The sequence below is a fragment of the Patella vulgata genome, chromosome 2 (assembly GCF_932274485.2).
Source record: "Patella vulgata chromosome 2, xgPatVulg1.2, whole genome shotgun sequence".
Taxonomy (NCBI): Eukaryota; Metazoa; Mollusca; class Gastropoda; family Patellidae; genus Patella; species Patella vulgata.
The window spans coordinates 47,770,348-47,797,516 of NC_065880.2; the positions used below are offsets into that span (position 1 = coordinate 47,770,348).

A 27,169-nucleotide genomic window follows, 5' to 3' on the forward strand; every position below is an offset into this window, starting at 1 on the left:
CGCATATTAGTGCCATTCTCCAGTGTTATATTATAACATTGGCAGTAACTGGCACTGTTTATATAATCTCCAGTGTTTTATAAAGTCCCAAATTGCTGGTACCGTATGTTATAATGCATCTCAAAAGATTATTAACATATTATGGGAGATAACGGTATTCAAAATGCAGCATTTAGTGTCCTGCGATTTTATTATATTTTATATCTTGGAAACTGGCTAGTTGCCAATCAGCACTATTTTGTTCCACTGATAGTGGTATTTACAGATATTGCAAACGGCAAAGTTTAACAAATGGCATAAATTTATGTTATGTATTTGTGAAAATTTTGGGAAATATTCAGAATAATGAGCTTTCAAAAATGAACAAATTAAATTGTAGTAGGCTAAGCTATTTGAAATGGATTCATCGAACGTTGTGGAATTAAAGAACTTGATCTACAAATTGATACAGAGTTTGTAAAATATGGCCACCTAAATAATTTATAACCAGCATGTAGTAATAAAAATATATTTTTGGACATCGGGTCAATGAATCAAAGATCTTACTTCTTTCCATGCCTCCAATTTACATTCTCAATTGAATTAGACAGATACATGTAGGCCTAGTTAGTTAGTAGAACAAGGGGGACTTAAAATTAACCAATTTTCAAAAGTATTTTCATGACCCCTGAATGAAATCATGGTTATTCAGACTTGTTCATACGAAAGGATTGGAATCCCTGGAGCTGTGGGGCATTTAAGGAGTATTATGAAAATACACTTAACATTCACATTATGAGTCTTCTATGTATGGGTAATTTCTAAAAGGCCATAATTTACGGAGAAGAGAACGGTTGGATGGGTTATGTTAAGCAGTATGGATTGCTAAATTAATTTTATTACCAGGTATTTCAAGTAATGACCATAAACCAACTTTTGAGATATGTATATAAGGCTCTTGGGATAATTTTTTGGTGTGCCTGTTTAACCCCTTATTCAGCCATTACACAGCCATTAAAAAATGATCTCTAAGACATAACACAGAAACTATCAAGTAGGCCTATAGACTAATCATTGCAATTAATTATGAATTAATCCATCAATCTAAATGCTGCATGTTATGGATAGTAACTGTGATCGCAAGAGTGTGCACAAGATTCTATGAAGTGGTCAAGGGTCAAGAATTATGCAGTAATATTAAGGAATTATATTTGAATGGAATATGATTGTAGCCTACCTTAAGTAAGATATGGTGTTGGACAATGAAAGCCATTGAAGGGAACATGGACTGACAGCAATAGCCTATTGGGCTACGATCCATGTATAAAAATTATCTTTATAGATTTCAAGTATAATTAACACGACTCTATTATTACTATTCTTGGGATACTCCCGACGATTTCCACTGATCTCACTAAAGCAGAGTTATCTTCCCGTTGTATGTCACCATCATAGATTTAACTAATACCATACCGGTACTTTAGGCCTAACACCGTAAAGATGATTGGTTTCTGATATTGATATTTGTCTCTAACCATCAAAATCAAATAATCAAAGGTGATTAATATAGTTCATTTGTAGTGATGACGTATTTTCAATGTCCACCTGCCATGGTTTAATTCTCAAGAACATATTTTGCACTTTTCACTGGAAAACTAAAAAAACGAAAGTAGAAACTGTTTACCTGAAAATCTCGTCTTAAGAATTTGTGACAGGCCGACTTTAATTCATTCATACTAACGAAATAGCCGTGGTTGAGCTGTTACCCTGACTCATATATAGAACTCGTGTAAAATTGACCTTCTCATAATGTATAATTTATGTATAGGCCTAGCCTAATAATCACAGGAATCTGACCTTCTATTAATTATCCGTAGGCTATATTATATGCATAGGCCTACATCATAAGCCTACTCAACTAGACAATGACAATATAGGCTATAATAAAAAATATACAAAGATGCCTATGGTATAATTTACATGCTGCCCGAAAAGGTTGCTTTATGCATGTTCAGTTGATCTCATTGGGACTGGAACTAGTGCCACTAGTGGGACAGTGGAAGTGTAGGCCTAACTAAGATTGCAAACAACAGTTATAGGGCCTATTATAGGACCTGGGAGAGGGCCTAAAAAAAATGAATAAAAAGCAGTATGACAAATATAATAACAAATCAAAGTCGGCAGACATTTGTGACAAAAGACACACACTGATGTTTTTATCACAATCAGCAGATTTCTCTAACAATGTAGGTTAACATAGGCCTACATGTAGGCCTACACCGTCGTAGAAAGGTATGCGATACCTTTTTGGAAAGGTACATAATTAAGATTTCAATAATTTGTATAAGGGAATCTGTGTGGAAATTTACGAAGGTTTTGAAAACTGATAAAAAAAAAAAAGTGTCTTATCATCTCAGTGATTGTTCCATGGCCGTCAGCCCACCAATTAAGAAGACTGGTGATTGGAAGGATCATGAATAGATTGACTGAAAACTTATACAACTTCACCAACTCTTTAGGGCCGGCATGCTATTTCAAAACATATTTTTATCTGTCAAAAAAGCAACACAATCAACCAAAATAATGCTTTGACTCCAAAAAATTACCCACATCTGCTTTTGGAAATCCTACATATAGATATGTAGCTACTGGTCAAATTTGATTTCAGAGGTGCTTTTGATTTTTTACAAGCAGAGTTTGAATCCATGTGCAGTTTTCTGGTTGTATTTCTTTATTAGGTATTACAAAATGCTAATAATCATGAAACAATTACGGTAGTCTAGGTGACAATTTTCTATATGGTAGGCTATTGATATCTTATGTTATAATGATACAAAATTTTTTAGAAGTACAGAGTGCCTGGAGAAAATGGATGAAACATTGATTAAATTGTTCGCCAGTGAAAGAATACTGATAGATGGTGTGGATGTCACATGCACTAATGCAGGTATTGTTTTAAATAAGTTTTTATCAGATTTACATAGACAAAAAATATATATACCAATGTCCAAAAGAAAGTATACACTGTGCATTTCGTCCTGCTTCAAACAAAGTCGTTTTTCCATTGTATGCGGTATTTGGGTACGATGTCAATTTGTTTTGCTATTTATTTGCGTAGAAATATTGAGTTTGGACGCACGAGACATGTTCAGTGTAGTTTTATCACATTTTGTTGATTCAAACAAAACTTAGTCATATTTTTAGTGCATATACTTTCTTTTGGACATTATTATATAATATAGGTAGATAGATTCATGTAGCCTACAGTTACAGATCCTTTCTTATCCTATGATAACTCCTTTTATTGCTAACCTTTGTTAACACTATCATTTCTGTTGCCCTTGTATTAAAGGCATATTTTGGAGAGCAATGTTTTGGCAGATTCTTTTCACGAGATTTATTACTTTTCAGGAAAAGCCTGTAAACATGATAGAGACCAGATTTCTTGAAAGCTATCATTACCAAATTTGTTCAACATCCAAGTTTTGCTTTACACCTTTTATGTCTGTTCATGTATTTCTTTAAGTAAACACCACACTGGGACAGTAACCCAATAGTTACAGTACTTTTAGTTCTTGTATTGTAACTCTAGTTAATATCATTTCTTAGCGGAGTTTATACCTAGGACAAAAAGAAATATGGGATATATTGTTGGTGGACTTGTATTTAACGATAAAGATGAGATATTGATGATGCAAGAAGCTAAAAGATCGTGTCATGGCAAATGGTATTTACCAATGGGTAGATTAGAACCAGGTGAGAATTTACAGGTAATGTATTTTCTTTGTTTACCCTTTAAATCATATAAATTTGTACATAATTCAAAAACAGCCCGAGTCACAGCTCATTCAAGCTTGCTTTTTATTGTTTTTAAAGTTGTGTGAATCAATAAATTATATTCATTTATTAATAATTGTCATGTGAAGTTTACAGTGGATAATAATAGTGTTTTTAATGCTAGTGTATTATGTTATATTATGATTTTGTGTATAAATACAATACATCAAAACTAGAAAATGCTAGCTGGTAATTTTAGGATTTTATCACTTAGTGAAATTTATATGAAAATCATTATAGATGCATTAGGTATGAGCTAGGTCATTTTGGCTACAAGTGTTATATAAAGTATTATTTAAACATTTATTATTAACATTACAAGCCAATAATCAACTCTCTGGGCCATCGGATGACTCTGATATTAGTGATATTAAGTAGTTTATAAAGCTATGGCCATTTAATGATTTAAATCTAAAAATAGACAAGCGAGGCTAAGTTGAATAACCAATACCGTTGTTACGATAATAAACAATCCATGCAGTATCTCGTCAAAACCTCAAACTGTGACATCATCCCTTAAAATAAAGTAATTTGAATGAAATTGATTTTGCATTACCTATTTTTATACGCCCACATTTTCATGTGGACGTATTATGCCGTCGCCCCTGTCCGTCCGGACGTCTGTCCGTCCGTCCACAATTGTTTGTGGACTCTCTACAGGGCACAATTCTTATCCGATTTCAACGAAACTTGAAATATAGGTTTATCCCCAAAAGATCTCGGCTGCTTTCGATATTGGCATGTATCGGATCGAAACTTCATGGATTATGGCCCCTGTTTGTACGAAAAATCACGTTTTTAGCTTGTGGACCCTATAGAGGTCACAATTTTTATCCGATTTTGTTGAAACTTGAAATGTAAGTTTATAACCCAAAGATCTCAGTTCCTTTCGATATTTGCGCATATTGGACAGTAACTTCCAGAATTATGGCCCCTGATTGTACGAAAAATCACGTTTTTAGCTTGTGGACCCTATAGAAGTCAAAATTTTTATCCGATTTAAAAAACCGTTCTATTATATCACCATTACACCCAAAGGATGACTGAGTTCGAATTTCGTGAAAATTGGCCCAAAATTGACAGACAAAATGGCCGCCGTTCGTTCCCAAATAGCGTAAGAATATGGTATATCAAGGTTGTGGACCCTATAGGGGTCACAATTTTTATCCGATTTTGTTGAAACTTGAAATGTAAGTTTATAACCCAAAGATCTCGGTTCCTTTCGATATTCGTGCATATCACCGTTACACCCTAGGGACGACTGAATTCGAATTTCGTGAAAATCGGCCCAAAATTGACAGACAAAATGGCCGTCGTTCGTTTTCAAATAGCGTAAGAAAATGGTATATCAAGGTTGTGGACCCTATAGAGGTCACAATTTTTATCCGATTTTGTTGAAACTTGAAATGTAAGTCTATAACCCAAAGATCTCGATTCCTTTCGATATTCGCGCATATCGGACCGTAATTTCCTGAATTATGGCCCCTGATTGTACGAAAATCGCGTTTTTAGCTTGTGGACCCTATAGAGGTCATAATTTTTATCCGATTTAAAAAACCGTATTATTATATCACCGTTACACCCTAAGGACGACTGAGTTTGAATTTCGTGAAAATCGGCCCAAAATTGACAGACAAAATGGCCGCTGTTCGTTCTGGAATAGCATAAGAATATGTTACATCAAGGTTGTGGACCCTATAGAGGTCACAATTTTTATCCGATTTTGTTGAAACTTGAAATGTAAGTTTATAACCCAAAGATCTTGGTTCCTTTCGATATTCGCACATATCGGACCGTAATTTCCTGAATTATGGCCCCTGATTGTACGAAAAATTGCGTTTTTAGCTTGTGGATCCTATAGAGGTCATAATTTTTATCCAATTTAAAAAAACGTATTATTATATCACCGTTACACCCTGAGGACGACTGAGTTCGAATTTTGTGAAAATCGGCTCAAAATTGACAGACAAAATGGCTGCCGTTCATTCAGTTCCTTTCGATATATGCGCATATCAAATTGTAATTTCCTGAATTATGGCCCTTGATTGTAGGAAAAATCACTTTCTTGTTAGCTTGTTCTCTATCCATCTCTCGAAATTTTGGGCGTATCCTGCCTGGCAGCCGCTGGTTGAACTATAGAGCAAGAACAGCGAGCTCTTTATCTAAATCTTACATAATGCATCTTTAAGTTTTTGTTATGCCATCAATGTGGGTAGGCCAGCTACATAGCCAGAAACTTTCTATTTATTGTCTATATTGTAATATTTCTTGGTACAAACATAGGAAGGTGCAGTAAGAGAGGTATTAGAAGAAACAGGTTTAACAGCAGAACCAGTAACAGCATTAGAAATAGAATCTGGTGGAGTAACTTGGTTTAGAATACTATTTATCATGAAACAAACAGGTAGATTTTTCTCGTCAGTGAAACAATATCTTTCCAGGTATATTTTTAAACCTATCCGGTAAATACTAAAGGGCTTATATGTTATCCCCCTGTTTATGTGTCCTTTTCCGTCCAGTGAGTTCTGATAATTACTTAAAGATACATTATGGAAGATTAGATAAAGATATAGGAAAGTTTCCACTATATTAGTTAAAAACTAGGTAACGTAAAGGAAATATGCTGAGAATTTAAGTCAAATTGCTTCTCTCTTAGCCAAAAGAATCTTAGTTTAAAACCACTGTAGCCTTGATTGTTATTGTTATTGTTACCGCTGTCACGATAAACATTTTTGCAGTTAATCATCAATGGGCTTTGAACAGCAGATCGGATTCAAATCCAATGAAAATCGTCGCATAAGATGGCATCAAAAGTTGATTATGGTCTTCTCATCTTAATAAATATCTAATTAATAGTAATAGTTCATATAACATTTCAGGCCTAAAGAAAGACCTGCAATAGGCAGATTTACCTCTTGCATAATGTATGTTTAATGGGTTGTTACTCTTAATAAATTTTGTAGTGCCTTATAAATGCTTTCATTACCAACAAGAAAAAAACAATGTGACAGCCATTGTGTACTGCTTGGAAAACTTAGCTGTTGTGGGTGTATGTTTCTTTGTTTGGCAACCTATATTTACATTTTCTATTCTTTCTTCTGAACCACAAGAGAGATTACTTATGTTTCTTTGATGGTGCTTACTTTGATTTTGTCAATTGATGTTAATTGGCACTATATATTGGTTAGGAGGGGTACAAAATTTTCGACCTCTTTTCCTAAACTGTTAGGTGGTGTTTATTCAGATTTGTTAAATCAAGTTGATTCACCCCATAGTGCAAATTTGGATATTTATGAAGACTAATTCACCTATTCGGATTTGTTGACATTTTCCAGCATGTAGATATGTATAAAATTAAGTTGCTAGGAGAAATTGTTAGCCTAATGCAACCCTCTTTTTGTAAATACGAACATACTAAAAATCAACATTGTCTCCTGAATCTGCTTATTCAAATCTGATCAGATTGACAGATCTATTGTTAATTTGTTAGATATCTGTTAAGCATTACACTTTGGCTTGGGGGGTTGGATGGCCGAATGGTCAGCGCGTGCAAGCTGTATCATAGGTCTGTCATTGAGTCAACTGACGTGGTTTCGATTCCCCGGCTGTATGTAACAAGGAGTAGTCACCTGTACTCCAGATCAGAGGTTTTTCTCTGGTTTCCTCCCACTTCTAAAGACCTCTACGCGCAAGTGAATTATTGAAATAAAATTAAACCATATGTTAGTCATTATTGTCCCTCGCCATTCGAAAAAAGCAGGGGACTTTTAAAATGGGTTCATTCATTTGTCTGTCTGTCCGTCCGTCTGTCTGTCTGTCTGTTCGAAGAAAGCAGGGGGCTATTAAAATGGGTTCGTCCGTCTGTCTGTCCGTCCGTCTGTAGGTGTTTATTAGGTCAATGCCTTGATGGAGTTCGAAGATGAGCATTTTCTGCTTAGGGTAAGCAGAGATAGCAATTTGATTGGTTGATGCTTTGGAATATGATAACTTTAGTTCTAATTATGTGAGAGTGATGAAACTTGGTGTATAGTTTCATTACATCTATCCCTTGACTAAGTTCGATAATGAGCATTTTCTGCTCAGGGTAAGCAGAGCGATAAGCAATTTGATTGGTCAAGACTTTGGAACATAACAACTCTGCTTTTAATTGAGGTAGAATGTTTAAACTTGATGTAGAGCTAAGCGATTTCATTGGTTGATGCTTTGGTGCAAGATAAATTTGATTCTATCTGATAGAGAGTGATGAAACTTACTGTATAGGTTATAATCTGTTTGATTGCTTGATAATTTTGAAACAAATAAATGTGCGATTAATGAATATGTGTCAGCTATTTATTTTGGGATTCTGGTGGGGGACATCAGCCTCACTGTTGGCTTGTTTCTTCTTCAGGTGGTGTATTGAAGACAAAGCCAGATGAAGAATCTTTAAAAGCAGATTGGTTTAACCCTGGAAAAGTTTTAAATAAAGAAATAACATTACGGTAATTATCTCCCCATTTACATTCAGATCTTAAATAAGTCTTATTAAAACTAGATGCCCTCTTCATTCTATGAATTCAATATTGGTCATCATTCACAAACATCTAAAGGCACATGTTCTGAGCCGGTCACCACAGCTTAAATTGACCTTTGACCTTGATCATGTGTCCTACAAAGAAATGTTTTAAGATGAAGTGGAATAAACAGAAATGAAATGAAATGAAATATGGTTTAACGCCCTTCTGTTCTGATCCAACTGGGCTAATGGAGACGGGTGGAATAAACAACAGGAAAATAAATCAAAACATTTTTATTCATTGAAAGGATGGTATATCTTACGAATAATACAGAAAGGAATAGAATATCAAAAATTACCTCAATTTTATTTTTTAGAAAGGATGATATACTACGAATTATACAGAAAGGAATAGAATATCAAAAATTACCCAAATTAGAACAGCCTAATATATTACCAGTTGTACATCCACACATACAGATTTTACATCGTGTTATATTACATACGTTAACACCAGAAGGGTTAGTATTTATCGTATCTTAATACTTTAATTTCACAATGCACCAAAGCTCATATAAACATTTCTTTATTTAAATTTAACAAAGACAAAAATTTAATTTAAAAATTTCAATTTGGAATGTGTTTTGAGGACTTATCTTTTCAGTCCACATTTGTCCTATTAAAATTTGTAAGCATGATATACAAGAAGATATATTTGAAGGCATAAGGGGAGGGACCCAGTAAAAATTGGAAATATTTCAATTGTAAATTTAACAGCTAGTGTATCTTTTGTTGGGAAGACATAGCACATTTTAAAGCAATTCTTTAAATTTTAAACTATCTATTTTCAGTGACCATGCTATTTTGGTTAATACAAATAAAAATGTGCATTTACCGTGTTGTGTGATGGGGCCTGAAGATATTTCTTTAATGGTTTCTATTTTTCTATTATTTAAGGTAGTATATACATATTATATCATATAAAAATATATCAATATATTATATCAAATAAAAATGTGCATTTACCGTGTTGCGTGATGGGGCCTGAAGATATTTCTTTAATGGTTTCTATTTTTCTATTATTTAAGGTAGTATATACATATTATATCATATAAAAATATATCAATATATTATATCAAATAAAAATGTGCATTTACCGTGTTGCGTGATGGGGCCTGAAGATATTTCTTTAATGGTTTCTATTGTTCTATTATTTAAGGTAGTATATACATTAAATCCTTCATTTATTTCACACTATGTTTCAACAAGTTCCTCTTGTCGTTTATGGTTCAATTCTTGAAGGGTGGTTATCAAGTGTTTTAGAATGGATTTCTCTTGTTTAAATGAAGAAATAACCCAATTAATTTCTTTTAAATCAAAATGTTATTTCTTTCGGGTATATGATTTGATAATTTGGCAAGTATATAGACAGTGTTATCCAGCCACCACTACTAAGTATATGGTGGAAGATATGGAAACAAGTTTTTAACAGTATCCCACCAAGCTTCAGTTAGTTGCACAGGACAAGGATAAAGGTTTCTGATTTCTCTCTTAATTGAATTTATGATTTTTATTGTAGGATGTGTTTGGTAGATTGAAACATCCACCAGAAATATGTGGTATTGTATCTGTTGAGCATTGTGGTCAACCTGAAGCTAAAAATGATGGGATGTGCTTAACATCTCTAGTTCATACTAAAAATGTTCTAAAATTTGACGGTGTTAATAAAAAGAATTATGATTGGCATGTGGTTACTGATACAGATCTTATTTCAAAATTAAATCTCATGTTGGCTGGAAAAAAAATTCTTCCTTTCTTTGATGTTAATAGTAAGACCAGATGAAATGATTTGATTCCTTTGATAGCTGTTTTATCTTGGATATATATTCTGAATAATTAAATATTATTGTATATGATGGATTATAGTATTATGTTCTGTTGAGTATCAATCTGATTAAAACACAGATCCTATTTCGTTTCGTTTTTTATAGTTAAAAATTTCGTTTTACTTGTCTTTACTACACTAGGATTTGGAAGAGTTGTTACATAACCCGCGTTCTGGATAATGTCAGGGATTAGCCAATGAAACAGTCTGTTACAGCGAGTTTTTGGCGTGAGGTGCACAGAACTGTGGGTAACCCACTAGAAACATCAACGTTGATTGGTTAATCAAATGTCTGACATCATAGGGTCAAAAGCGGCTTGTATGACCTCTGACGCAACCTTCCACTACAACCGGTCAGATCTTCATGTAGTAGATGCCATCGAAAGTATAAAAAATGGAATGAAATATAGATCTGTATTTTAATCAGATTGATCTGTTCATAATTATTAATTGCTTAGCAATGTGCAATTTGTGTAGCAAACTATTATCATGTGACATCACTTTTTAACCCAATTAACAATTAGTAATTTAATCAGATTGGTTGTATATAATGATATCTCTAACATTTTTAATATTGTAATATATTTCTTTATTAAGAACTTGTCAGACTGATGTAATTGCATTTAATGTAATAAATGAGGTGCAGCTTAACACTTTCATGACTATTACACCTATAGTTTAAAAATTAAATTTGGAAAATATTTTTTGGATTGGTAATATTTCACCAGACAAGTATAAATTTGTAGGGATATTTGAAGGAGCTAAATCGCTAATATTTGGGATATGGAAATTGACACAAGTGGGTCGCAACTCATATAATACCGTAATATGAATGTATATAAACTGATTTACATTCAATCGTTTCCGTTTTTACTCTAATTTCAAATCAGTTATGTTCCGTGAAATAAGCCAGCAGTCTCAATCGAGTGCAAATTCCTAGAGTCTGGTTATTCCAGTCTACATAAGCCGTTTGGTTTGGTGCAATATGTCTAGCCTCGTTCCTCTAGCCTCTTGCTAGAACTGGGGCTGAAACGCATTATCGTGTACCAATGGTAAAATATTTATTTTGTGTTAAATATTGGATATCAGAAGCCTACCCTTTTCCGGTAAGATCACAGCATCAATGTTGTTTTAAATTGACAAATAATTCGTGTTTTAAATGTTGAAGATTTTGGATGATATTGAGTTAGAGACTTAGCTCCTTTAACCATGCTATCTTACTAAAATATTAGAAACTGGTACTTCACAAATGCTATATAATATTTGACTGGTCAGTTGATTAAAATGGGGTCACGGTAGCTTGGTGAGTGTATAGCTACATGCATCTCACTAACCAGAAAGTCAACAATTTCCCTCAGGATTTTTGTCAGGGGACTATTAAAATAGCTCTCTGTTTGTCAAACTTTCTGGGACACAATAATTCTCCTTCTAATTGAGCTAGAATGTTTAAATCTGGTGTAGGTGCTTATTAGGTGAATTTGATTTGTTGATGCTTTGGGACACAATAACTTTTGAAAGTGATGAAACTTGGTGTATAGTTTCATTATATCAATACCTTGACTAACTTTGATAATGAGCAGAGCAATAACCAATCTGTTTCTAATTGAGTGAGAGCAGTGACATTTTGTGTGTACCAGTAGTTATAAGCAGAGCTAAGCAATTTCATTGGTCGATGCTTTGGGACAAAATAAATTTGATTCTAACTGTTAGAGGGAAATGAAACTTTGTGTATAGTTTCACTACCTGGTACTTCAAAACCTTGACTGAGTTCCATCATGAACATTTTTTGCTTAGACTAAGAATAGATAATTAATTTGATTGCTCAATACTTTTCAAAAAGATAAGTGTGCAATAAATTAGTATGTGTCGTCTATTTATTTTGGAATTGCGGTGGTTGACATCAGCCTCACTGTTGGCTTGTTAAAACTCTGATAATCTCAATCTTTATATCCTTAAAGATCCTAATGTTTCACAATCCTCTGATAAAATAAGAGTAGGCCATAGTGCCACTATCGAAAATAAATTTCCTTCATATCACATTGCATTAGCCTGGTTGGTGCAGAAAAGTAAGATATTTAATCCCATTGATTAAGACAGTTTGCTAGACAATGAAACCTGGGAGGGTTGGGAGTGTCGAATGGTTTAGTGTGTGTACCTTAGATCATACTGTCCATGGGCGTCACACATGGGGGGGGGGGGTCTGACCACCCCAATTTTTTTTCTGGGGGGGGGGGGTCTGAATATACTTGGACCACCCAAAAAATTTACATAGTAGACCCTAACTCCTATTTATTTACAACATTTATTAGGGTTAGTTAAGATTATATCTGTATAAAACCTGTACATATCCTAATATGGTTTACATTGCTAAAATAAAACACAGAGACAATCATCCTTGAAACATGTGTGAAGTGAAAAGTAACTGTGTTCCATAAATTTGTGTCTAGTTAATTTTTTTCTGCCACTTATCAGAGTGAATCGCATGTAGGTACCCAAAAACATTATTGCCTAAACCAAATATTTATCGCCCGCTCAGCCAGCCACGTAACCATCATACTTTGCATGCGGTGGGCCAATCAGCAAACGAGTTGTGTAGACAGCATGGCCACATGGTGTTTGTTTATATTTTTTAGGAGTTTTAAAATAGGGTTAGAGCTTAGGGTTGCGGACCCCCCTCCCCCCAATATATATTTCACGGCTACGCCTCTGATACTGTCTGTCATTGAGTCAAGTGGTGTTGTTTCGATTACCCCGCTTGTACGTGACAAGGAGTATTGTCGCCTGTCCAACCTTGTGGGTTTTCTACAAGTCCTCCAGTTTTGGTTTCCTCCCATACGCACAAGCGTTTCGATTCCCCGGCTGTATGTAACAAGGAGTAGTCACCTGTACTCCAGATCAGAGGTTTTTCTCTGGTTTCCTCCCACTTCTAAAGACCTCTACGCGCAAGTGAATTATTGAAATAAAATTAAACCATATGTTAGTCATTATTGTCCCTCGCCATTCGAAAAAAGCAGGGGACTTTTAAAATGGGTTCATTCATTTGTCTGTCTGTCCGTCCGTCTGTCTGTCTGTCTGTTCGAAGAAAGCAGGGGGCTATTAAAATGGGTTCGTCCGTCTGTCTGTCCGTGTTTATTAGGTCAATGCCTTGATGGAGTTCGAAGATGAGCATTTTCTGCTTAGGGTAAGCAGAGATAGCAATTTGATTGGTTGATGCTTTGGAATATGATAACTTTAGTTCTAATTATGTGAGAGTGATGAAACTTGGTGTATAGTTTCATTACATCTATCCCTTGACTAAGTTCGATAATGAGCATTTTCTGCTCAGGGTAAGCAGAGCGATAAGCAATTTGATTGGTCAAGACTTTGGAACATAACAACTCTGCTTTTAATTGAGGTAGAATGTTTAAACTTGATGTAGAGCTAAGCGATTTCATTGGTTGATGCTTTGGTGCAAGATAAATTTGATTCTATCTGATAGAGAGTGATGAAACTTACTGTATAGGTTATAATCTGTTTGATTGCTTGATAATTTTGAAACAAATAAATGTGCGATTAATGAATATGTGTCAGCTATTTATTTTGGGATTCTGGTGGGGGACATCAGCCTCACTGTTGGCTTGTTTCTTCTTCAGGTGGTGTATTGAAGACAAAGCCAGATGAAGAATCTTTAAAAGCAGATTGGTTTAACCCTGGAAAAGTTTTAAATAAAGAAATAACATTACGGTAATTATCTCCCCATTTACATTCAGATCTTAAATAAGTCTTATTAAAACTAGATGCCCTCTTCATTCTATGAATTCAATATTGGTCATCATTCACAAACATCTAAAGGCACATGTTCTGAGCCGGTCACCACAGCTTAAATTGACCTTTGACCTTGATCATGTGTCCTACAAAGAAATGTTTTAAGATGAAGTGGAATAAACAGAAATGAAATGAAATGAAATATGGTTTAACGCCCTTCTGTTCTGATCCAACTGGGCTAATGGAGACGGGTGGAATAAACAACAGGAAAATAAATCAAAACATTTTTATTCATTGAAAGGATGGTATATCTTACGAATAATACAGAAAGGAATAGAATATCAAAAATTACCTCAATTTTATTTTTTAGAAAGGATGATATACTACGAATTATACAGAAAGGAATAGAATATCAAAAATTACCCAAATTAGAACAGCCTAATATATTACCAGTTGTACATCCACACATACAGATTTTACATCGTGTTATATTACATACGTTAACACCAGAAGGGTTAGTATTTATCGTATCTTAATACTTTAATTTCACAATGCACCAAAGCTCATATAAACATTTCTTTATTTAAATTTAACAAAGACAAAAATTTAATTTAAAAATTTCAATTTGGAATGTGTTTTGAGGACTTATCTTTTCAGTCCACATTTGTCCTATTAAAATTTGTAAGCATGATATACAAGAAGATATATTTGAAGGCATAAGGGGAGGGACCCAGTAAAAATTGGAAATATTTCAATTGTAAATTTAACAGCTAGTGTATCTTTTGTTGGGAAGACATAGCACATTTTAAAGCAATTCTTTAAATTTTAAACTATCTATTTTCAGTGACCATGCTATTTTGGTTAATACAAATAAAAATGTGCATTTACCGTGTTGTGTGATGGGGCCTGAAGATATTTCTTTAATGGTTTCTATTTTTCTATTATTTAAGGTAGTATATACATATTATATCATATAAAAATATATCAATATATTATATCAAATAAAAATGTGCATTTACCGTGTTGCGTGATGGGGCCTGAAGATATTTCTTTAATGGTTTCTATTGTTCTATTATTTAAGGTAGTATATACATTAAATCCTTCATTTATTTCACACTATGTTTCAACAAGTTCCTCTTGTCGTTTATGGTTCAATTCTTGAAGGGTGGTTATCAAGTGTTTTAGAATGGATTTCTCTTGTTTAAATGAAGAAATAACCCAATTAATTTCTTTTAAATCAAAATGTTATTTCTTTCGGGTATATGATTTGATAATTTGGCAAGTATATAGACAGTGTTATCCAGCCACCACTACTAAGTATATGGTGGAAGATATGGAAACAAGTTTTTAACAGTATCCCACCAAGCTTCAGTTAGTTGCACAGGACAAGGATAAAGGTTTCTGATTTCTCTCTTAATTGAATTTATGATTTTTATTGTAGGATGTGTTTGGTAGATTGAAACATCCACCAGAAATATGTGGTATTGTATCTGTTGAGCATTGTGGTCAACCTGAAGCTAAAAATGATGGGATGTGCTTAACATCTCTAGTTCATACTAAAAATGTTCTAAAATTTGACGGTGTTAATAAAAAGAATTATGATTGGCATGTGGTTACTGATACAGATCTTATTTCAAAATTAAATCTCATGTTGGCTGGAAAAAAAATTCTTCCTTTCTTTGATGTTAATAGTAAGACCAGATGAAATGATTTGATTCCTTTGATAGCTGTTTTATCTTGGATATATATTCTGAATAATTAAATATTATTGTATATGATGGATTATAGTATTATGTTCTGTTGAGTATCAATCTGATTAAAACACAGATCCTATTTCGTTTCGTTTTTTATAGTTAAAAATTTCGTTTTACTTGTCTTTACTACACTAGGATTTGGAAGAGTTGTTACATAACCCGCGTTCTGGATAATGTCAGGGATTAGCCAATGAAACAGTCTGTTACAGCGAGTTTTTGGCGTGAGGTGCACAGATCTGTGGGTAACCCACTAGAAACATCAACGTTGATTGGTTAATCAAATGTCTGACATCATAGGGTCAAAAGCGGCTTGTATGACCTCTGACGCAACCTTCCACTACAACCGGTCAGATCTTCATGTAGTAGATGCCATCGAAAGTATAAAAAATGGAATGAAATATAGATCTGTATTTTAATCAGATTGATCTGTTCATAATTATTAATTGCTTAGCAATGTGCAATTTGTGTAGCAAACTATTATCATGTGACATCACTTTTTAACCCAATTAACAATTAGTAATTTAATCAGATTGGTTGTATATAATGATATCTCTAACATTTTTAATATTGTAATATATTTCTTTATTAAGAACTTGTCAGACTGATGTAATTGCATTTAATGTAATAAATGAGGTGCAGCTTAACACTTTCATGACTATTACACCTATAGTTTAAAAATTAAATTTGGAAAATATTTTTTGGATTGGTAATATTTCACCAGACAAGTATAAATTTGTAGGGATATTTGAAGGAGCTAAATCGCTAATATTTGGGATATGGAAATTGACACAAGTGGGTCGCAACTCATATAATACCGTAATATGAATGTATATAAACTGATTTACATTCAATCGTTTCCGTTTTTACTCTAATTTCAAATCAGTTATGTTCCGTGAAATAAGCCAGCAGTCTCAATCGAGTGCAAATTCCTAGAGTCTGGTTATTCCAGTCTACATAAGCCGTTTGGTTTGGTGCAATATGTCTAGCCTCGTTCCTCTAGCCTCTTGCTAGAACTGGGGCTGAAACGCATTATCGTGTACCAATGGTAAAATATTTATTTTGTGTTAAATATTGGATATCAGAAGCCTACCCTTTTCCGGTAAGATCACAGCATCAATGTTGTTTTAAATTGACAAATAATTCGTGTTTTAAATGTTGAAGATTTTGGATGATATTGAGTTAGAGACTTAGCTCCTTTAACCATGCTATCTTACTAAAATATTAGAAACTGGTACTTCACAAATGCTATATAATATTTGACTGGTCAGTTGATTAAAATGGGGTCACGGTAGCTTGGTGAGTGTATAGCTACATGCATCTCACTAACCAGAAAGTCAACAATTTCCCTCAGGATTTTTGTCAGGGGACTATTAAAATAGCTCTCTGTTTGTCAAACTTTCTGGGACACAATAATTCTCCTTCTAATTGAGCTAGAATGTTTAAATCTGGTGTAGGTGCTTATTAGGTGAATTTGATTTGTTGATGCTTTGGGACACAATAACTTTTGAAAGTGATGAAACTTGGTGTATAGTTTCATTATATCAATACCTTGACTAACTTTGATAATGAGCAGAGCAATAACCAATCTGTTTCTAATTGAGTGAGAGCAGTGACATTTTGTGTGTACCAGTAGTTATAAGCAGAGCTAAGCAATTTCATTGGTCGATGCTTTGGGACAAAATAAATTTGATTCTAACTGTTAGAGGGAAATGAAACTTTGTGTATAGTTTCACTACCTGGTACTTCAAAACCTTGACTGAGTTCCATCATGAACATTTTTTGCTTAGACTAAGAATAGATAATTAATTTGATTGCTCAATACTTTTCAAAAAGATAAGTGTGCAATAAATTAGTATGTGTCGTCTATTTATTTTGGAATTGCGGTGGTTGACATCAGCCTCACTGTTGGCTTGTTAAAACTCTGATAATCTCAATCTTTATATCCTTAAAGATCCTAATGTTTCACAATCCTCTGATAAAATAAGAGTAGGCCATAGTGCCACTATCGAAAATAAATTTCCTTCATATCACATTGCATTAGCCTGGTTGGTGCAGAAAAGTAAGATATTTAATCCCATTGATTAAGACAGTTTGCTAGACAATGAAACCTGGGAGGGTTGGGAGTGTCGAATGGTTTAGTGTGTGTACCTTAGATCATACTGTCCATGGGCGTCACACATGGGGGGGGGGGGTCTGACCACCCCAATTTTTTTTCTGGGGGGGGGGGGTCTGAATATACTTGGACCACCCAAAAAATTTACATAGTAGACCCTAACTCCTATTTATTTACAACATTTATTAGGGTTAGTTAAGATTATATCTGTATAAAACCTGTACATATCCTAATATGGTTTACATTGCTAAAATAAAACACAGAGACAATCATCCTTGAAACATGTGTGAAGTGAAAAGTAACTGTGTTCCATAAATTTGTGTCTAGTTAATTTTTTTCTGCCACTTATCAGAGTGAATCGCATGTAGGTACCCAAAAACATTATTGCCTAAACCAAATATTTATCGCCCGCTCAGCCAGCCACGTAACCATCATACTTTGCATGCGGTGGGCCAATCAGCAAACGAGTTGTGTAGACAGCATGGCCACATGGTGTTTGTTTATATTTTTTAGGAGTTTTAAAATAGGGTTAGAGCTTAGGGTTGCGGACCCCCCTCCCCCCAATATATATTTCACGGCTACGCCTCTGATACTGTCTGTCATTGAGTCAAGTGGTGTTGTTTCGATTACCCCGCTTGTACGTGACAAGGAGTATTGTCGCCTGTCCAACCTTGTGGGTTTTCTACAAGTCCTCCAGTTTTGGTTTCCTCCCATACGCACAAGCAGATTATTGAAATAAAATTGAACCATATGACCTAGTTTGTGTCGAGCATTTAAACCTTTCATTCTAATTCATTGACCTCTAATTTACAAAAATAAAATGTTTTAATTTTACAAATAAATACAGGAATTATCAGGAAGTGCTTTAAAGCTGGGCAGTAAGTTTGGTACAAATCTGAACCATGCATTATGGTTAAATGACAATTTCTACATGCATTGACATAGAAAGAAACATACACATTCCATACTTTATCATCTTATTGTTATTTTATTATACAGTAATATAAAATGTTCTTTCTGTTCATGCACAAATCATTAAAATCAAATCATCTTTTCTACATTTAAACAGGGTACTAGTTTACAAAAATAAAGGACCAATAAATAGGTTATGAGGAGTGAACATCAATAGGCACGGGAGGTAATTTATAACCATTATACCAGTACATGAATATATGTAAAAAATAAACTATGTTACCAGTTGTAATTTATATTTTAAGAGATGTTAAATCAAACATAACAAATATGTACAGGGTCTTTGTGAACATTGAGATATAATTAAAGAGAAAGCACCATGAATAACACAAGAACTATTGTAGATATACTTATTTTATCAAATTGCATCTATTTACACATCAAGATCATCACATATTTTTTTACAGAATACGTTTTAAACCCAACATTTTGTTGCTAATAAAAATAGAAGTCGGCTTACGTTTAATTATATTCTCCGATTCATGTCCAGCCAAGATATAAATAACATTGTTTTAGAAGTAACCATAATTTATTCTTCAATTTTACACAGATTCACAATCTTTTTTATTATTCATATTACTAAAACTTTACAGAAATAAATGTATCTCCTTCTATACAGTTAATCACATTCAATCTTTATAATGTATATAAGTCATAAAAAACATTGCAATATACTACATAAATAATAGGTTAATCCTTTATTTTACCTCCATTAAACAGGCATTATGTAAGAGCTTACTTTGCCTATGCCAGGTTTTTCTTTAGGCCTTAAATTATTGATTAGACATTTATCAACATAACAAGACCATAATCAATTCTTGACATGCCATCGGATACTCAAGATTTTAACTAGATTAGAACGGTTCGGCCATTAAATGATTTAATTTTAAAAAGGGAAAGCAAGGCTAAGACTCAAGTATACCAGTACCGTGGTTATGATAATAAACAATCAATGCACACATCTTGTCAAAACTACCAACCGTGATAACTTGAATAAAATTTGAACAAAATTTTTAATATATCCATTTTGCATTACCTATTTTTGAACTATTCTAGCAAGGAACAGCCAGCTCTTTATTTAAATCTTACATAATGTATCTTTAATCTTAATATAAATACACTCCTTTAATATAGATTTCCAATCTGTTTCACAGAGAATTACGAGTCTCGTATAATATCTCTGTCATAGATGACTGCCTTAACACGTGCTGTCACAGCCCGCAGTGTGAATCATTGGCTGAATGGCGCGTGCATTGTTTACATAAGACATAACTGCTTCGGAGAGAATGCTGCATTTTAGTCAATTTAATACCCATTTACACTAAATCGGAAATAATTTTTACCTACAAAAACGTCAAACGCCTTTATTTATTTTTCCAATATATACAAAAAATGTTTTAGAATTTAATTTGTCGCAGGAAAAAAGTTAATATTTCTAGCTCATTAAGCCGCATAAATGTCATCCTTATCAGTGATTGTCGCGGCCAAGCAAATATTCACTGCGGATCAGTGTGATAGATTTCATGTAAAATTGTGTGCCCATATCCCCCCGCTCCCCTTCCGAAATCCTGCATCCACTCTGCATATAATGTACCAAAAACAATTTAATACACTTAATGAGGTGACTATAAATTATTCTTTTAGGAAATCCTGCATACATTTCTACATACAATAAAGGATTGATACATTTAATAAATTGACGAATCAAAATTTATTGCCTGATGAAATGTACTGTGCAGACAATAAAACATAAGAGAGGTTTAATTAAATAAATGAACACATAAGATTTAAACATAAATAGCTATAGTACATGGAACAGCAGCAAATTTGATTTAAATTGGGACAATTAAAGATTAATTTAAAGGCTTGTTTGTACTAATCTCCCAGCCATACAGTAGTTCATACTTGTCATTTTCCGAGGATAACATATTTAACACAAAATACAGTCAATGGCAAGAATAAACAAGGGTGTAATAACTTTACATCAAATTCTTTACACCCCATATGTATTCAAAGGGATCATTAATTGATTTACTTTGGTAGATTGTGAAAGTAACATTACTAAAAGCCAGTAACATTATTAAAAGCGAAACGCTATGTATTCAAACGCATCATTAATTGATTTACTTTGGTACATTGTGAAAGTAACATTATTAAAAGCCAGTAACATTATTAAAAGTCAAACATTCTTTGTAAGATCACACACAAAGAATGTTCGAATCAAATAGTCATAAAATCATTTGTTCCCAGCGGATTACTGACAGAAATACAAATGTTTTAGCATGGGGGTCAGGCAAAATGAATAAATTTGAATAGGCCTATTTTAACCTATTCTCCATATAATAAATAATAAAGGTAATTTAATAACAAAATATAATATTAAATATCAAATATAATCTGTTATTACCAGGTAATGGCATAATGTTCCAAATTCCTGTGAATAATTTCAGGTAACCGTATATTTACAATTTTTTAATAATTGTTTAGACTAGGTATTCAAAATAATATAATTTCCATGCAAGAATAAATGAATTTTATAGAATGATACATAAATATCTGGCAAACTTAACTCAATAAAACTATGTGTTAGACAAAACAGGGACTACATAAAGCTGTACCCTATACAACAAAATGTGACAAGGGGAAATAAATAAATCCTAAATGATGTTTTGTAATACTATCAATAGTTATTTCTATAATATAACTTCTACTTTCAAGGATAAAGCAAGCAGATAAAAGCCACTCAAAATGGAAACCATACATACAAAATAACTTGACACCGGTTATTGATTTCGCATAGATTTTTTTCTACAGTTCATGTATTTGATTATTTAATAAAATGTTGTTATGTATTCAATAATACATATTATTTATTCAATAATACAGATTATTTATATACTTTATATACATGTATATTATTTATACCAATTCAATAACATGTTAATTCTATCATAAATCCTGTGATTTTTTTTATTCATTTTAAGCAAGGATATTAATGGGCTGATTATAGCTGGCTGCAGCCATTAGACAATTGAAAACCTGACTGATAAAGCAATGAACCAGCCACTATATGCCATTATAAAATCAATCTAGTTTTGGCTCATTTACAATGAATTAATTGTTACTTATAAGCATAATCCATAACATTTATACCTAGATAATCTTTAGTACATTTTACGATCAACATACTTTGTACATTTAACCGTCACAATAATAATTCTGTAAATATACAAACTTGCTAATTATTCATATCTTCAGTTATTAGCCAAATGGTTTTCCAAATCAGTTTCCGATATCATCGAAATGCAAATGACGCCAATAGCTATCGCCAACACCCATTATATAATAACAATTCCTAGTCATGAAATAAACATACACAGCATAAAAAATATATGTGCATCTATACTCCATTATTAGCAATAATAGCAGTCAGCAGGTAACTCAATATATTTAACAATGATATCTTAGGAAAAAAAAAACACATTTCCTGAAAACTACGACCAATTTGGCATCTGGTGTGACCAAGGATATGCCATGCTTTAACCAATCAACTTTTAACAAACAAGATTTATATTGTCATATAACTTAAGGCATTATTAATACAGAATTGTGATTTTTGGCAAAGAAAACTGAAGGAACGGCAGGTACTCAATTTCTGTGTCTGAATAACAAATAACAAGGTCAAATACTGTAACCGGTATTTATGGACTATTTCCATCATGGACATTAAGTTTAAGCTTTAAAGCTCAATGAATTCTAATTACAGAGACAGTGTTAAGTGGTTTGTAAAAGTAATGTTAAATATACCATGTCTTTATAATCTGCTATCTCTTTTTTAATTTCGAGTGACGTTTTGACATAATTAATCTCCATAATCTACATAACACACCCCCTCTGAAAAATAGACAATTATTTCTTAATCAAAATTTCAGTTTAAAGTGAATTTAGTGAATATATAATAACACATTCTACCAATCCCAGAGGATTAATTTGCCAGTCATTGAATTAAATCTTAAAGCGTCATTCTGTATGTATCTTTAGTAGTTTAGATACACAACACAAGGTAATTCATTTTTGGTTGGTTTACGTTTCCAAACAGAACTTCCATGACCCTTTAGTAATTTCCCTGCAGATGAGTATGAGGCACATACTAATTAAGATGTAATTTAATAATATTAAATTTATGAAGATAAACAAAATATTATATAACTACTTGTATAAGAAATTTACTAAAAACTTAACCAAAATATGTTAAACTAACCTTAGTTGTAAACGCTGTAAATCTACCAATGTAACTAACTCTAATATATCAGATAGAGTATATTCTTCTTCACATATTCTACAGATAGTTTCTGAATTAAAGTTATTCTGTTTCAACCAATTAACTAACTCAGTATCAGCATTGATCTGAATATTTGGCACATCTCTCTTCACAGCTGAAATAATACATTTTCTATAAATAAAAACTTCTATACGTCTGACAAACTTCTTTAATTTACAATCAGTTATGAACCGGATTGAGGCCTAGATTATGTTAGTATCGCAAATATCACAAGAGTTCAGAATATAGCTACCATACTCACGAGTCACATAATTAGCTATGGCTCCATTCAAGAAGTATTACACAGAGCTATTCACATACATGTAACTCAGGCAGTTTGTTCTTTGTGACCCCGGAGGCCAAAAGGTCAACTGTCTGGAGTCCTACCATGAAACTATTCAATTGTTTTTCGGACAACTAGTTTCATTATGTATAACAATCGTTGTTAAACTAAATCGGGGAGACTTCGATTTGACAGTTTTTACATATTTTTGAAACAGGTTTCAAAGTGTTTTGGTTCTGTTATGCACGATCTTTTTTGACGTTCAAAAATAAATGTACGGTGCTATATAAGACCACCTAAAGATAAGTTTTAAATGTTCCTTTTATTAATTAGAACAGACTTCGCTTTAGTTTTTATATTTTACGCTGACATTTTATTGCTTTAAATCTTCCTAGTGCAAAAACGGAAAATTTGACCTTTTGGCATCCAGGGTCAAAAAGAACAAAGGTGAATTTAGCAAGTTAACATTTTTATTGAAAGGTTGATTACTTTTGATCATTTTCAGCATGTTTTCGTGATTCAAGAATGGCTGCGCATTCACTTTCAGTGCAAATGACTTCATTTGACCTTTGACCCTAAATATCTCGAAAACGCCCCAGCGGCGGACTGATTACCACTAGGCATCATATTCTAAGCAAAATTTTACTCTAGAAAAGTTGGGTCTGGTTTTGTGCCAATTTGATGTACACCCCTCCACACTGATCTCCAGACTAGATATTTCTTCCTGCATACCATACATTTAATATGCCATACCATCAAAATAAAGAGCACTTTATTTGATGTATATAAACTCTTACCTGATCTGGACATAGTAGCATTACTAGATGCTGCTATCTCACCACCTTGTAAACTACGTATTTGTCTGAAAATATTACATTAAATCATATGATAAAAATAATAATGTGCAAATTTATTCAAATTTCATTTCAACAAAAAAACAAACAAGTGGTTGCCATGCAAGATACACCCACATTTTGCAAGAGATGGACAGAGAACAAGCTAAAAAAGCAATTTTCTTAAAATCATATACCATTATCAAGGATGTAATGTTCTGACACGCTTCGACAGTAAACGGAACCAAGATCTTTAGGATATAAACATATATTTTAAGTTTCATCAAATTGTGACCTCTAGAAGGCCGACAACCTTGGTATTACATGCTTATTATATTATTTGTGTAAAGGGGAGCGGTCATTTTGTCATGACGGTCTTGGTTCAATTTCTACGAAATTCGAACTTTTGGGATATAAACAAATATTTTTTTAAGTTTCATCCAAATCGGATGAAAACTGTGACCATAAGAGTGTCCATAAGCCACAAAAACATAACTTTTCATACAATCAGGGGCCATAATCCATGAAATTATGGTCTGATACATGCCAGTATCGAAAGGAGAGAGCAGGAGAGAGAGAAATGGGGTTTAACGTCCACTTGAAACAAACTAGGTCATTTCGGGACTAACACATGTTACAATTTTATTTCAATAATTCGCTTGCACGTAGGGGTCTTTAGCAGTGGGAGGAAACTCACGAGGTTGGACAGGCGACCCTACTCCTTGTCACGTACAACCGGGGAATCGAAACCATGCCAGTTGACTCAATGACAGATTTTATGATACAGTGCGCATGTACTAACCATTCAGCCATCCAACCCCCCTGTATTGAAAGGAAATGAGATCTTTGGGATATAAACCTATGTTTAAAGTTTCGTCAAAATCAGATAAAAAATGTGACCTGTAGAGTGTCCACAAACATGATAAGAACGTACAGATGGACAGGGGCAACAACAATATACGTTCACATGCAAACGTGGGTGTATAATCTTATACCCATCAATTAATACTTCTTTAAATAACATACATTAATCTACAGAAAAGTAATATTCAATTTATGTGTGCTATGATAGTAAAAAAGGAACGCAAACAAGGTTTTAAGCGGTGGACACACTAGCCAAATGGTTCGCCAAGTGTGTCCACTGCTTTACTTATGCCATGACCTTTAATGATTCATGACTACATACTATTATATAACAACATCAGATATATAAACAGCTTACTGTAATTGATCAATATGAAACTTTTTATCTGTTAGAGACTGTTGTAATAAACTCTGATATACTTTCTGTGCTTCTAAAAACTCTTGCATTAATCTGTAATGAAATATGAATATATAGATGTAATACTAGCCAGCATTGCTTTCACAAAAAAGCCAGAGAGAGAGAGAGAAATGGGGTTTAACGTCCACTCGACACAAACTAGGTCATTTCGGGACTAACATATGGTTTAATTTTATTTCAATAATTCGCTTGCGCATAGGGGTCTTTAGCAGTGGGAGGAAACCGGAGGACCCGGAGAAAACCCACGAGGTTGGACAGACGACCCTACTCCTTGTCACATACAACCGGGGATTCTAAACCACACAACGCTAACCATTCAGCCATCCAACCCCCCTCAAAAAAGCCAATTTTCATTCTTATGTTCAATACCTTGGTAATAATTGCCATTATCTGCAGCTGTTCCAGTACCGACTGTCAGGTTAAAATTAAAGTTCTTTGTGTCAACCAGGTATTAAAAGCCTTTTGTGTTATGGGCTAATTTTCATGGCGCTCGTTATAAACTATTTGAAATCATATATTCTAGAGTTTAAATTACAGACTGATTGACAACTTTCAACCCTTCCGATAAAACTTGTCATATTTACCTGATGTTTTCACTTTGAATAGTTTCCAACTGCGTCTGTAATTCTTTTATAGCATTAGATTTAAATGCAGCCGTTTTATTTGAGTTAGCAGATGAGACACCAGAAGTTGATATTTCTTCATCTGGTTGTCCACCAGCTAGATTAGCACCTAATTCTTTGAATTGGAAAGATTATGTATATTAAACCATTGAATACTGAAGAAAATATAATTAATGCCAGGGAATTTATAAAGTAGAATTGGTAAACCATTTTTAAACAAATAATAAAACCTAAAATATTAAAGTGATAGACTTCATCTCAAACAATATAACCTTTTTTTATGTAGTAAGCTTGAATACAAATAAGGCAAATAACTGGAATTAAGTAGCTAGAGAAATATACAACGATAAAAATAAACATCTGATTGTGTTAATTTATTTTAAAAGTATAAAGTTCATCAAGTTATAAACTATGATACAGGATCTTTAATGAATAAACTACAATAGGGTGTTCCCACTTTGCCGGCAGGCTTTGATGTCATATTTGGCACTAATCCAGAGTTAATCCTATAGTCCATATCTTTTTTAAGAATAAAACTGTATTGACTTTAACAAATTTAACTTTTATTAAATAACGTTAAATAATTTACACATATAAAAATGTACTGATTTTAACAAATTTAACATTTATTAAATAACATTAAATAATTTACACATACAAAAATGCATTACAATTTACATATATAACCTTTATTAAATAGCTTTATATAATTTATAAATAAATGCCTTACAACATAACAATCATTTTACAGCCCCACTAAATAGGAATTTTGTTCCATTCTGATTTACACTTAAAGTGCCATTTAATAACTGTGTTTTCAAATGGTCAATTCATGTATCAAGTTGTCGATATTTCTTAACTGGAGGCCTTTTGGTACCACCAAATAATATCTGCGAAATTTCAGCCACCTTGATTATTGGAGATAAAGTGAATATTAACCTGAACGTTTGCCATTTTAAAATAAATATAATTTCAACACAGATCGACCATCTATTTATATTAATATAGTGAATTGAATTCATATTTGAAGGCATAATGCCGAAATGAA

At 33.1% G+C, this 27,169-nt stretch overlaps 2 protein-coding genes across 11 annotated transcripts in view; one reads left to right on the forward strand and one right to left on the reverse strand.

Annotated features, from left to right (window-relative positions):
• Nucleotides 1–1,416: 1,416 nt before the first annotated feature.
• Nucleotides 1,417–16,338, forward strand: LOC126811683 (8-oxo-dGDP phosphatase NUDT18). Of its 2 annotated transcripts, XM_050537515.2 has the most exons (12): nucleotides 1,417–1,536; nucleotides 2,826–2,926; nucleotides 3,589–3,749; nucleotides 6,100–6,220; nucleotides 8,207–8,297; nucleotides 8,689–8,832; nucleotides 9,163–9,268; nucleotides 9,891–10,140; nucleotides 13,829–13,919; nucleotides 14,311–14,454; nucleotides 14,785–14,890; nucleotides 15,382–16,338. In XM_050537515.2, the coding sequence occupies exons 2-12, from the start codon at nucleotides 2,848–2,850 to the stop codon at nucleotides 15,643–15,645; spliced, it is 1,557 nt and encodes a 518-aa protein (XP_050393472.1). In that variant the 5' UTR covers nucleotides 1,417–1,536; nucleotides 2,826–2,847; the 3' UTR covers nucleotides 15,646–16,338. The 2 variants fall into 2 exon arrangements, with proteins under 2 accessions (XP_050393472.1, XP_050393473.1); XM_050537516.2 differs by lacking the exon at nucleotides 6,100–6,220 and having other exon boundaries at nucleotides 3,589–3,735.
• Nucleotides 16,339–18,775: 2,437 nt separating this feature from the next.
• Nucleotides 18,776–27,169, reverse strand: part of LOC126811679 (mitogen-activated protein kinase kinase kinase 15) — a 56,751-nt gene continuing 48,357 nt past the window's right edge. For all 9 annotated transcript variants that reach the window (XM_050537505.2, XM_050537504.2, XM_050537503.2 and 6 more), the window contains 5 exons: nucleotides 26,083–26,236; nucleotides 25,439–25,531; nucleotides 24,181–24,245; nucleotides 23,041–23,215; nucleotides 18,776–22,673 (listed from right to left, as the gene is read on the reverse strand). In XM_050537505.2, coding sequence (XP_050393462.1) covers nucleotides 22,604–22,673; nucleotides 23,041–23,215; nucleotides 24,181–24,245; nucleotides 25,439–25,531; nucleotides 26,083–26,236 — 557 coding nt within the window. In that variant the 3' untranslated portion in view covers nucleotides 18,776–22,603. The remainder of the gene's footprint in view (nucleotides 22,674–23,040; nucleotides 23,216–24,180; nucleotides 24,246–25,438; nucleotides 25,532–26,082; nucleotides 26,237–27,169) is intronic.